The 11,862-nt window shown below is 37.5% G+C and overlaps 1 protein-coding gene across 4 annotated transcripts in view; it reads left to right on the forward strand.

The window, feature by feature from the left end:
* LOC105229581 (putative mediator of RNA polymerase II transcription subunit 26) overlaps positions 1-11,564 on the forward strand; it is a 38,626-nt gene extending 27,062 nt beyond the window's left edge. For 3 of the 4 annotated variants that reach the window (XM_049448645.1, XM_049448646.1, XM_049448647.1), the window contains 6 exons: positions 4,476-4,569; positions 5,041-5,122; positions 5,218-6,363; positions 6,710-6,841; positions 6,946-7,023; positions 7,320-11,564. In XM_049448645.1, the coding sequence (XP_049304602.1) occupies positions 4,476-4,569; positions 5,041-5,122; positions 5,218-6,363; positions 6,710-6,841; positions 6,946-7,023; positions 7,320-8,951 (3,164 nt within the window). In that variant the 3' untranslated portion in view covers positions 8,952-11,564. Of the gene's footprint in view, positions 1-4,475; positions 4,570-5,040; positions 6,364-6,709; positions 6,842-6,945; positions 7,024-7,319 lie in introns of all 4 variants that reach the window. The other variant, XM_049448648.1, reaches the window with a different exon arrangement.
* The last annotated feature ends 298 nt before the right edge of the window (positions 11,565-11,862 follow it).

Below are 11,862 nucleotides of genomic sequence, written 5' to 3' on the forward strand. Positions count from 1 at the left end.
TATTCCCGTATGTAAATATATATAGTGAGATTTCCAAAAGTACCCGTCGAGTTATGCTAACCTGAAATGGTATAAATGAACAGAACTAGTGTGAAAACTAAAGATCGAATGAAATCAGTTTTTAGAAACCTTCCATAGACTTCAAAAAAATTCTTAAAAATCAGGATTTATTCTTACTTTCTTACATATTTGAATTTTTTGTCTTATTTCTCAATCTATCTAAGACATTTGAGCCAAATAACGATTAAAGAAAAAACAGATATTTGGTACGAGTCTGCACAGTCCAAATTAGTTACGAAATCTGGGATCGAGAGTCTCCATAATCCATATTATTACAGAGTCCGTGCTTGCTTTTAATAACTTTCTCATGGCGATTTTTACATAAAATGGCAATTAAAAGTAAATATTCTGAATATTAGATTTTAAGGAAGTGCAATCAACTATCTTATAGTCAACTATTTACAATACTGTTTCGGCGAACTTCGAAAAACTCTAAAAAATATTTTTCCAATAACTTGACAATGCATTCGACCATCGAAATGTCGCATTTAAAACATGTTTAATTTTCTTTTACTGTCCCTAGTAAAAGGCGGTTAGAAGTTGGAAATATTTACATATATCTACATTTAGCGGAGGCCTGAAAAGAAAGGTAGAGTCGATTATGTCTCGTATTCATATTTATGTATGTATACGTAAGTATGAGTATTTGGATAGATTTTCTTAACGGACGTTCAACGCAAAACAAACTGAATCAAAGTCTATAGCAACCGCATACAAATAGTTGCAAAGTGTTGCTAAAAGAATAATGTTGCACCAATCATGTGAACTATTTAATCGAAAGGTCGCAGCAACCAACACTTGAATACCTTTTGTATGCAAACATACAAACATATATGCATACATGCTAATTACTGCAAGTGCTTATACTCTGGTCAGCTACGCCCAACGGATTAATGAGATATTAACCTACTTTTGTAATCGTCTGTACAAAAGATACCTAAAGTAAAAGTCTGAGGCATGCAGCATCTGGTCTGATTCTGAGGTGCTTAGTATGAGTGGCTGTGCGATAGATGCAGCTATTCTTGCCAGCTCGAACAGCAAAGAAGAAAGACAGCAGATCCAAAGTCAGTTTAAACACCATACATTGCATGAGAAAACAATGTATGTATGTGAGCAAAAAGGAAAAATGAATTATTAGCGCAGTGCAAAAGCTAATCGCATTAAGAATCTGCGAGTGTGCATATGGAGGTATTGCACGGTATATAACATAGTGGAGTGGAATACAGAAGTAGCGGAAATCCATTCATATTGGAGGAAAATTCTTCAGCCACACTTTCTGAGTTTCCAATAAGTGCTTTCTCCTGTTCTAGTGTATAATTAAACCTGACAACCTGCAGCTTTCTTTTCTACAAATATTTAAGCGCGCTCGAAAAGCCCTGTAGACCTAATTACTTTCTTTGAAAAATTTAGTCCCCACAGCTCAAGAAGAATATATAGGTATTATATCGCAACAGATTGCCGAAACATGTACATTTTGATGTGAGTTAACTCAAAAGAAATGTGCAAACATAAGTTCTCTAAGTTTTCTGCCGAACTCTTCGCAAGCGTTTTTAATCACTTCCAAAAGAGAAAGGCGCCAAAGAATGCTAAAAGCAAGTCAGGCGAATCCGAAAGCACGTTTTAGCTGTAGCGTAATCCGAAAACCGATGGGTGTGTGTGTGTCAACAGAAAAATGTACACAGAAACAAATATGAAGCATTGTTTGCACGTTACAAGAACAACACTAAAAAGAATGTAAAAGCAATCGAAGAAAGTAATTACAAAAACAATGATGCAGCAAAAATGTAAACAAAGCTACACGAGAATGCAAAGCACCCCATGTACAACAACAACCAATACAAAGAACAACAGCACAGCCGTCACGCTAAAAGCGAATCTCACGAAGCCGCCGAAGCTCAGTAGGTGACGTGAAATGAAGAGTGAGCGCGATGCAAAACCAAAGACTTACGCCACGAACTTCCCCAGCACAGCGATGAGAAGTGAGAATATTAGCGACCGAGTTGTGCACAAAAAGAATACTACTTTCAACGCTTGCAGTGCAGTGAGCGAGCGAACAACCACAACAAAAGCAAGCACAAGCAAGTAAAAGCGGCTACGACAAAAAACGGGTATGTGAATGCACAGTGTGAAGATAGCGTTTGCTGCGAGATCGGCGACAGTGACGTTGTAGAATGTAGCTACAAATGTAGGTCAAAAGAGAAACTAACGGCGCTGACTGCACGCATGAACGCCGGCGATTGTGCTGGCTGCCTGGTTGACGGGCTAGCTGGTTGACTTGTTGGCATGGGTGCGCAGAGTTGTTAACTGCTGGAAAGCGATGACTTTTGTTATTGTTTTTAGACAGTACTCCACACTGGTGTGTGTATGTTGGACTGAGAAAATATTTTTAGCTTTTTGTTGGTGGAGAAAACCAACATTCATTACGATGCGTACAAGTGAAAGGAGTTCAAGTTCGATGGAAGCACGATAATGTAAGGAAATACATATTCATCTTTGGTTTCAAAAATCAACTGATATAAGGGGGTATAAAAAGATCAGTTCCTATGGCTGGTAGATGGAAGGTATAGTCTGCGATTCCGACAAATATCCGCTACTTAAGAAGAAAATAAAAAATTTCAGTTCAACTACTTCTGAAGGACTAGTTCACGTATATACAGACGACAGCCGGATATGGCTAAATCTACTCAGCTCATCAGGCTAATAATTTATATACATGTTTCATATTATCTCCGAATTTCCCTTAATATGCGTGGTATAAAAATAGTGCTCAATTAACAGCCTAACTTTATTATATACCTCAGAAAATGTCAATATATTTTTGTAGGTTTCTTTCATTTTTCTTAACCAACTCCAAATTCCTTGAGGCCACTAAACACATAAACCTCCTCTTTCATAGATGCGATTGGATGCATCGCCGATTGTCTCAGCTGAGTTGCACTGATCGCAACTAAGTCCAGCTCATTTCACTTCGTTTCAGTTTGGTTCGCTCGTCCGTGTTACGCTTTCTACCATTTAGTGGAATATGCTCCTCTAATAAACAACAATAAAGAACTAACAAGTTACAAAATTTACTTTATTCACTTATTTACCGAAATCTTACCGATCACCTCTATTATGATTACTTTTCTCTTTGCTTGAGAGTATACTCAATTGGCCTTTGAAGTGCTTGCAGTTAATTTCAGCTTTATTTTATGCTTTCTTAATTTCCAAATTCATCAAGCTTGTAATTTACTTTAATCGAAATCAAACAAAAGCAAAACTGTTGTGGCTTCGAGCTTTCGCATAGATCCGGTATTGCGAAACGAATTCAACTGGTCATTTTAAATTCCTTTGCAAAGAGTCAAAATACAAACTTCTGCCGAAAGCTGCACACAGGTTCATGTTTAAGATGCCCGTTAGCTCATGTATTGCACACACATACTCATACAAAGGATGTAGTGGTATCATGCTGTTTTCAATATATAAACATACAACAAATAATACCTACACTGGTATATATAAACACAACGAGTGCATGTGTGAGACATAAAAAGAATTCAGAAACTCCGCACTCTACAGAGCGACAGCAATTTAAGGCGTACATGCATGCATATATGTATGCACTTGTATGTGAGTCGCATTCACGCACACATACACATGGTATTCATATGCGCACACCAAATTTATGAGCTTACTTAATATGTGTGCATTCATATATATGTACATACATATGTATATAACGAAAACACTTACTACTCGCTCGCTCCGAAGAAAGGCAGCGCACTCAAAGCCGCAGCGCTGAACAGGTAAGAAAGCTACGCGTACACACACACGCGTATGTACAGACGAACTGGTGTTTGTGCACCGTACAATTTCCAACGTCATGAGCGAAAGTGAAATCTGCTAATGAATTCTTCAACGTTGAATAGTTTTCGGTAATTACCACAAACCAGTCCAATCAACAATACAAATCGACTTTAAGTTCAAGTAAAATTGAATATGAAGATATACCGTACTTACAAACACAGCCAAAGGAATAACGAATAATAATAAAATTATAAAAATTAATAATGAGAAAAGGCTTACTAAGGTTTTGCCTCATATGTGAAAGAGTAGGTGATATATACTACATATATATAATACCTACATACATATATATATATGTATTATGCATACAGATATTGTATGTGTGTGTGGGTACTCCCGCAAAACTATCACTACACTAACTATATGGAAGTTTGTATGTCCACAAAGCACTTTAGTAATTATAATATTAGTTTTTAAAAATGATACTTCTCAACTTCTTCTAAAATCGTTTTCATAATGTTTTATTGAAGCTTACGAGTTGAATTATTTCTCATATATAGATATATATTTCTTTTGTAATTCTAAAAAATTATAAAACCAATTGCTTACATTTATTTCCTTTACCACAGGGGAGGCAGAGAAGGTCAAAACATTAATCAGATTACGTGCGGAACTCTCACCGCTATTCACAGGCAAGCGTAATGCCTCCAAATATGCTTGGGCGTAAGTAAAAAATAATAATACTAAAATTATTACATAAACAAATGCCAAAAATTCAAAATGTACGAAGTCTTCACATTTTCTTACCAACGTTCAACATAAAATATCACAGGTTTCCCTAAAATATTTCAAATATAAGTTTAATACATAGGAATGAGAATATCACTTTTTGGCAGTTTATTTGTTATTACTTAAATTATTATTAATATTAATTTATATATAAGTATATTACAGCCTTTTATTTTGAATTTTCCAATCAAATATAACTACTTACAAATAATAAGAATACGAAATTTTTTGGAGTTTCTTTATTTCTTAAAGAAATTTGTATTATCTTTTACTCATTCTATACTTTTCACTGTCTGTCTTCTTCTCTCGTCCAATTTAACTTGCTATAACGTTATCTGCCTTTATTGTGCATTTCACTGTTCTCTCATTGACGTCCACCTTTAATACCACCCGTACCACTTGTAGGGTCGTGGAGCGCAAACTCAATGTCCCGCTGCCACTTTCGAAGATCATCAAAAAATGGAATAATCTACTGCAAGAATACAAAGTGAGTACCAGCTCCAATTAGCAGAGAATATCACTCGAACACTTGAACTAATCCACAATTTTCCCTATTCCCCAAACCAATTTGCCGCCCTACAGGCCATTAAAATGTCCGAAGAGCCAAAGCGTCGCGAATGGCCCTTCTTCACACTGATGGATGTCTATTTCAGCGATCAGGTCAACGATCCTTCGTTACGTCTCTTTTCCTCTACCAAAACGCTACGCGAGACAATCGATGACAGTGTCTTCGAAGAGGACCCCATTATTGTGTCCGCCATAGAGGCAGCTACTTCAGGCGCTTACATGGACATTGATGAGCTCATACGCCGCCAAAAAGAACGTGCCGAAAAGAAATACGCCTTGGCTGGCGGCGGCATTGGCGATTACAAATACGACATCAAACCGATGTTGCAGAACAGTAAATTTAACAGTAACGATACGTTGAAGCTATCGAAAAGCGTCGATGACTTGAGCATGCAACAGTACAAAATAAAAGACGAACTCATGCGGCAGCACGAGCAGGAGCAACAGGAGAATATACTCAAGATCAAGCAGCACGCACGTCAACAGCAGCAGCAGGCTCAACAACAGGCGCAGCGTGAGCGCGAGCGTGAACGCCAGCGTGAACAACAAGCTGTGCAGCAACAACGTTTCTTACATGCCGCAGCTGGACAACAACAATTGCCGCCACCACCGTCGCCGCATGCAGTGCATCGCCTGCCACAGCAACCGACACCACCACCGGGGCTGCAACATGCCTTGCAGCAGCAACATCAACATTTGTTGCATCAACACCAACAGCAGCAGCAGCAGCACCATCTTCTCCATCAACAACAGCAGCGTCAACAGCAATTACAACAACAACAACAACAGCAACAACAGCAGCAGCAACAGCAGCAACAACCGCAGTCGCAACCGCAGCAATTGTCACCGTCGATTGTACTGCCACCGCCACCCACACCACCCACCACAGCTCAGCAGATACACATACAGACGGCCCAACACCAAGCCACTCAACAGCAGTTGCACTTGCAACAGCAACAACAGCAGCAGCAACACAATCCGCAGCATCCGCAGCAGCAACAACAAGGGTACACCGATCCCAACACGATCGACCAGTACCTCCTGTCGTGGAATAACTTCCATGGCAATATGTGTCGTGGCTTCCACACCCTACAAAAGGACGAGAAGATGGTGGACGTAACGATCGCCGCGGGCGGAAAAATTTTCAAAGCACACAAACTCGTAAGCATGCAATTGAACTGACATTCAAACCTTGGTGGAATCACGAAGGTCGCGTACACTTTTCACGAAGATTCAATAACTATATATATATATATATATTGCGTATTTTTTCACTCATTCTCATTTCACACTTTTTGGAAGAGTAAAAAAATAACGCCATTTTTAACTCATACTATTCAATTATATCGAAACTTTGCTCAAAAGCATATTGTTTAAAATCATAATCATCATAAAAGCTCTCAGCGCATTGTGCACTAAAATAAGCTTTTATCACACTTAATCATTATATTTTCACTTTTAAATCATTTGCTCATTTTCTCTTATCGTTCTCTCTATGTATTCTCAGGTACTATCCGTTTGCAGTCCATACTTTCAGCAAATATTCCTTGAGAACCCCTCCAGTCACCCTATTCTTTTAATGGCTGATGTAGAAGCTCCTCATATGGCTGGTTTACTGGATTTTATGTACAGTGGACAGGTAAGTTTATTCTAACGGTTTTAACTGAGTGACACTAAACACTTTTCATAATATAATGAATGTCCATATATGTAATTATATTTTATTTGAACCTTTAATTGCAGGTTAATGTAAAATACGAAGACCTACCTGTTTTCCTAAAAGTAGCTGAAGCAATGAAGATCAAAGGACTGCACACCGAGGTAAATTGAGTACAATATAAGTATATAGTAAAAGAAATCAAGAGAATGACTTATTGCAATATGTCGCACATAAAAAGTATTTACAAATTCAAAGCTTGTAATTCGACTTCCTTCCAAGTTATTGAAATAAGCTTCTATGTATTGAAAATGGAAAAAATTGAGCCGACAGATGTCGTGCTGTTAGTGATCTCTAAGAGAACAGCTCAGTTATAATTTAGTAGCAAACTTTTTCTAAAACAAATTTCCTTTTCATTACCTACATAACTTTACGTTTCGTTCAAAATACTTTCATTTAGAAAAACATGAACGATGATAAGGAAAATGGCTCTTCACAAGATGGCGACTCTCTGGCAACACCAACCGGTTCTGGTACTCAATGTCATTTCGACCGTGCCACACACAGCGTTAACATTACAGGTCATCCATATGGACAATCCCCAATACACCCGCAACAGCCACCCCAACAGCCATCTGCACCACCGCCACCACAGTCAACCGCCCAGACGGCGATTGAACATGGCATGAACGGTACCGGCGGACCACTTTCACCATCGCCAGGTTTTGCCAGCTTCCGCGATCACATCAAATCTAAAGCCAGCTTCGCGGAAACTTTTATGAAGAATCTAAGTCGCAATAACAACAATAACAGCAGCATTAATAATTACAATAATTTGAGCAACGCGTTGCCGGAGTCGACCGCAGTAACACGGAAGTCGGATAATTTCGCCATTATACAAGCGAATAGCAAAAAGATCTTAGACACATCAAAGAAACCACATAAATATCTCGCTAAACGGAAAATATTGATGCATTACAATGAGGAGCTGAATGAGAAGCGCAGGAAGGAGATGGATTGCTACAGCGTTGACACAGATGTGAACAGCAATTTGGATGTCACGCTAGTGGAAACAAACAATACGACATCGGAGACCTTAGGCTTAACACCAGCAATATCGGTCAGCGCTATAAGTAACAGTAGCAGCAATAACTACAAGATACGACTCATGGAGAAGCATCAGAATGATACGGCTGCCCAAGCAGCAGCTGCCGCCGCCGCTGCCGCTAATACTGTCACATCAAAACACAACAACAACGACGACGCAATCAATAATAACGAGTCACATACCACTAAGGAAACCACACCGCTGGAAGAGGAAGTCACAGAAGCATTAAATCTCGTGCAAAATTGTACCACAACCAGCAGCTCGTACGATGGTTCGAAAGCCGCAACCGACTCGAGCGAAAAAACAAGTTTCAAGGAAAAAACGACAACTAGCAGCACCATTTCCCCGCTTGTGCCTTTAATCAACATCAAAGTGGAGCAGCCCGACTCGAGCTACAATATGGGAAATATGAGTAGTGGCCTAAGCAGTGGAGCTAGTAGCAGCGGCTGCAGCATTGGTGGGCGCAGCAGTACGAGTACATCAGATGAGGATGAGCTGGAGCGCGAGCGTGAACGAGAACTGGAACGTGTGTTAGAACGCGAACGGGAGCATGAAAGCGAGCGCGAACGTCAACGCGAGCGCACACTTGATCGTGAACGTGAACACGAGAGGGAACGCAATCAATATCACACTGATTATAATAAGGACGAAATGGAGACAGATCCCAATAATAACAACAGCAAGGACACCGCAAACTTGAATAAGAACGTTGCGCTCATACACGCAATTACACGCAATTTGGAACATCCTAAGAGTGACAACAACAATAATCACACAGAACTAGATTTAAGTAATACGCATTTAAGCAGTTTGGGATTGGTAGCCGGCATTACCGACAACGAGACTGTCAAGAATATAGCGACAGCTGAGATCTTGTGCGGTCTGAAGAGTAAAGTCTTCAAAATGGAGAAACTAGACGAGGATCGTGAGCGGGAACGTGAGAATTGTCGTAGCTTGAGTGAAATAAAAAATGCGGGTGATTGACAATTGAGCGCGTTGACACGAAAAGCCCATTAAGGATTGGGATAAGCGGCCGAGTGAAAGCATCAGCCCAAGGCATACAAATTTTATTGAAGGGATGGACAGATTTCGAACATCTGCGGTAAGACATCGTTTCGACGTGGAAAGTGTCCCTCAAGCGTTAGTTTAGTTGATACGTTGAAATGCATTTGTTTATTATTTTTTATTATTTTTGTTAATTGGTAGTTATTTATTTTTTACATACTCGTACAGAGATACTTACAGGTATGCATGCATACATTGCTCTACTTTCTCCATTAATTTAGTAAGTACGCATGAGTAGTTAGATTAAGATACAACTAATAAGTTTATGTTAATGTGTGGAATAGATAAAACTTAGATTTAAGCAGCGAAAATGTTGATAAATAAAAATATGGCAAATTAATATAAGAGAGTAAACAGAGTTGACAGAAAACGACAAAATACATATTTCCCTGCTTACTCAATTATAAGAAGAAACCATCCAGCCCTTTTGATCATAAAAATTTAATAAGAGCATCTCAGCGCACGAAGGTACACCATTAGCCGAATATACGTATTCGTTGACTTCGAATTTTGATCTTGAGAAAATCTAAATTGTGTTATAAAGCTAGAAATTCAGTCGAAAGTGTCAATATTGGCAGACATTTTTGCATATATGTATATCTCTTCCTTTTTGTACGATATTTAAAGGAAATTTGCTAGTTAATAAACAAAGAGATAAAGTGAAACATTTAAATTAAAATAGAAATAGTAATTATTTTACTTTACCTGATCAACTCGTAAATTATATGAAAACATTAAATTAAATATTTGATATCACTTTGCTGCAGCTTAACTTGCCAGCTCTATTTTTAATACTTAAAATACATTTTATTGTTAAACACCAGGGAAACTTTTAAAACTTTAAAGGAGTTTAGGAATTTCAAAGAACGTTTTAACCCATAAAATCCTCAAAATAATAACAAGTATTAATTTAATGCACTTAAATAATACAATAATAACTTATTTATATTAATATGTCTTAATCCCACTAAAACCATTAAAATGGTTACAAAAACGCATTGAGCAGTGCAAGCAGAGCTTATGTTATTATTTCAGGAAACTCTGCTCCGATTCCATATAAATTTTTTTTTAATTTTGTTACCATAAAATATTGTTGTTTGGTAGATTCCCGATAATCAATTAATAATCAATGTACTTTTCTGATGTCACTACTTTTCTGCAATTTTATAATAATAATTAATATTTATTTCATCTCATTTGCTATTTATTGTCGTATGTTATCGAACACAAATCAATTATTCAATTATTTTTTCGGTATATATTACTAAACTAAATCTAGATTTCATTATTTTTAATATTCATTCGCAAGTACTATATATGTATGTACATATGGATGTGAAAAGTTCACATTAAAACAAAGTTTCGTAATTTAAAGCAAACAAACATGCGATTAAGTATTTATATATGCATCGGCTGTTTGAAGAACCCCCATCCCACATGTATGTATTTATATTAGCATAGTAAAGTCTATACATAAATACAGACAGGAAAAGAGAAAAATTCACCCATTCACCACATTGAATAAGAATATGTAATATAATATAAATGTAAAGTCCGTGCGCTATAATGCACCACAGTGCCTTTCAAACTACAGTGGCTCTCAAAACGTTGATTGAATGCCACGTTAGTGTTGAACAAAACGTACCGATCGGTTCTTAAGTCGTGTCTTTGCAGTTACGTATTTTTATATTGCCTGTCATTATCGCATGTGGCTATACAATTTTTTATGTTTATTTATTGTTTTTACCTGTATTTATGTTATATATAACAAGTAATCGTACATTCCAACATGCATTACAAATGATGTACTCAATTCGTTCATAATAAGTTAATACACATTGTACAACACTTGCATTCTTTTGATGTATGTAATCGTATTAAATAAATTACAAACAATTTCGAAGCGTAAAAAAATACGTTTAAAAATTGTTAAATAAATAATGCGTAAGTTGATTTTTATGAAAATGAAAAATTTATAAACAAATAAAGATTAAGTCTTGTTTTATTTTCACGAGATTGCAATATTTATTTTAAATCAATCAAGTCAAGGAATCACACCATAGCTGAACAATTCTTTGATGTTCTCTGTCTGGCTCAGGTATACGAATTAGCGCCATCTACTGGCGTCCTTTTTCCAAAACTACTTTATTGAAGATCCCTACCATCGTGTGAGAGGAGAATCCTTCAAAAATATTTATTTCACACCACGACTCTTAAACCAACAACTTGCTGAGGCATTCAGCAACGCGGCGAAACCTACATCTTTGACGATGCGATGGTTTGAACAGGGTGTGTTTCACTTATACTGTTGTGCGTATAGAGGTGTGTTAATACATGCATAGACACAAACAACCGAACATTTGACAATAGGCGGTTCAACAGCAGGATAACAACTAGAAAATCCACCACAATAAATGCACTCATTTAGGAGCAGGACATGCGCATTCGCCAAGTCATTGAACGATTCCTTGATATACATATGTTTTAACCACTCAAATATCGAGTTCGCTGCCTGACAGGCATTCAGTTGCTTGGCATTTCATTGTTTCGCGTTTCGTTTCAATGTGTCGAGCATTTTGTATACAAATCAAAACTACAATAATGAACGAAAGTCACAAGCACACGAAGGTGAAAACGACGTTAACCAAGGCAACGGTAATACAAGTAGAACGACATTGCAATCCCTGCCCAAAAAAAAAAGAATGAAACAAGCCGCCTTAGTGAAAAATCGAAAGACACACATACATTTTGAGAGCGGAGAGCAATGAAAAAAGGCGAAGAACTCGCAGCAGTCGTAAAAAACCGGTTAATAAATAAGTCTCGCATTTAA

The sequence above is a fragment of the Bactrocera dorsalis genome, chromosome 2, assembly GCF_023373825.1.
Source record: "Bactrocera dorsalis isolate Fly_Bdor chromosome 2, ASM2337382v1, whole genome shotgun sequence".
NCBI classification, from domain to species: domain Eukaryota; kingdom Metazoa; phylum Arthropoda; class Insecta; order Diptera; family Tephritidae; genus Bactrocera; species Bactrocera dorsalis.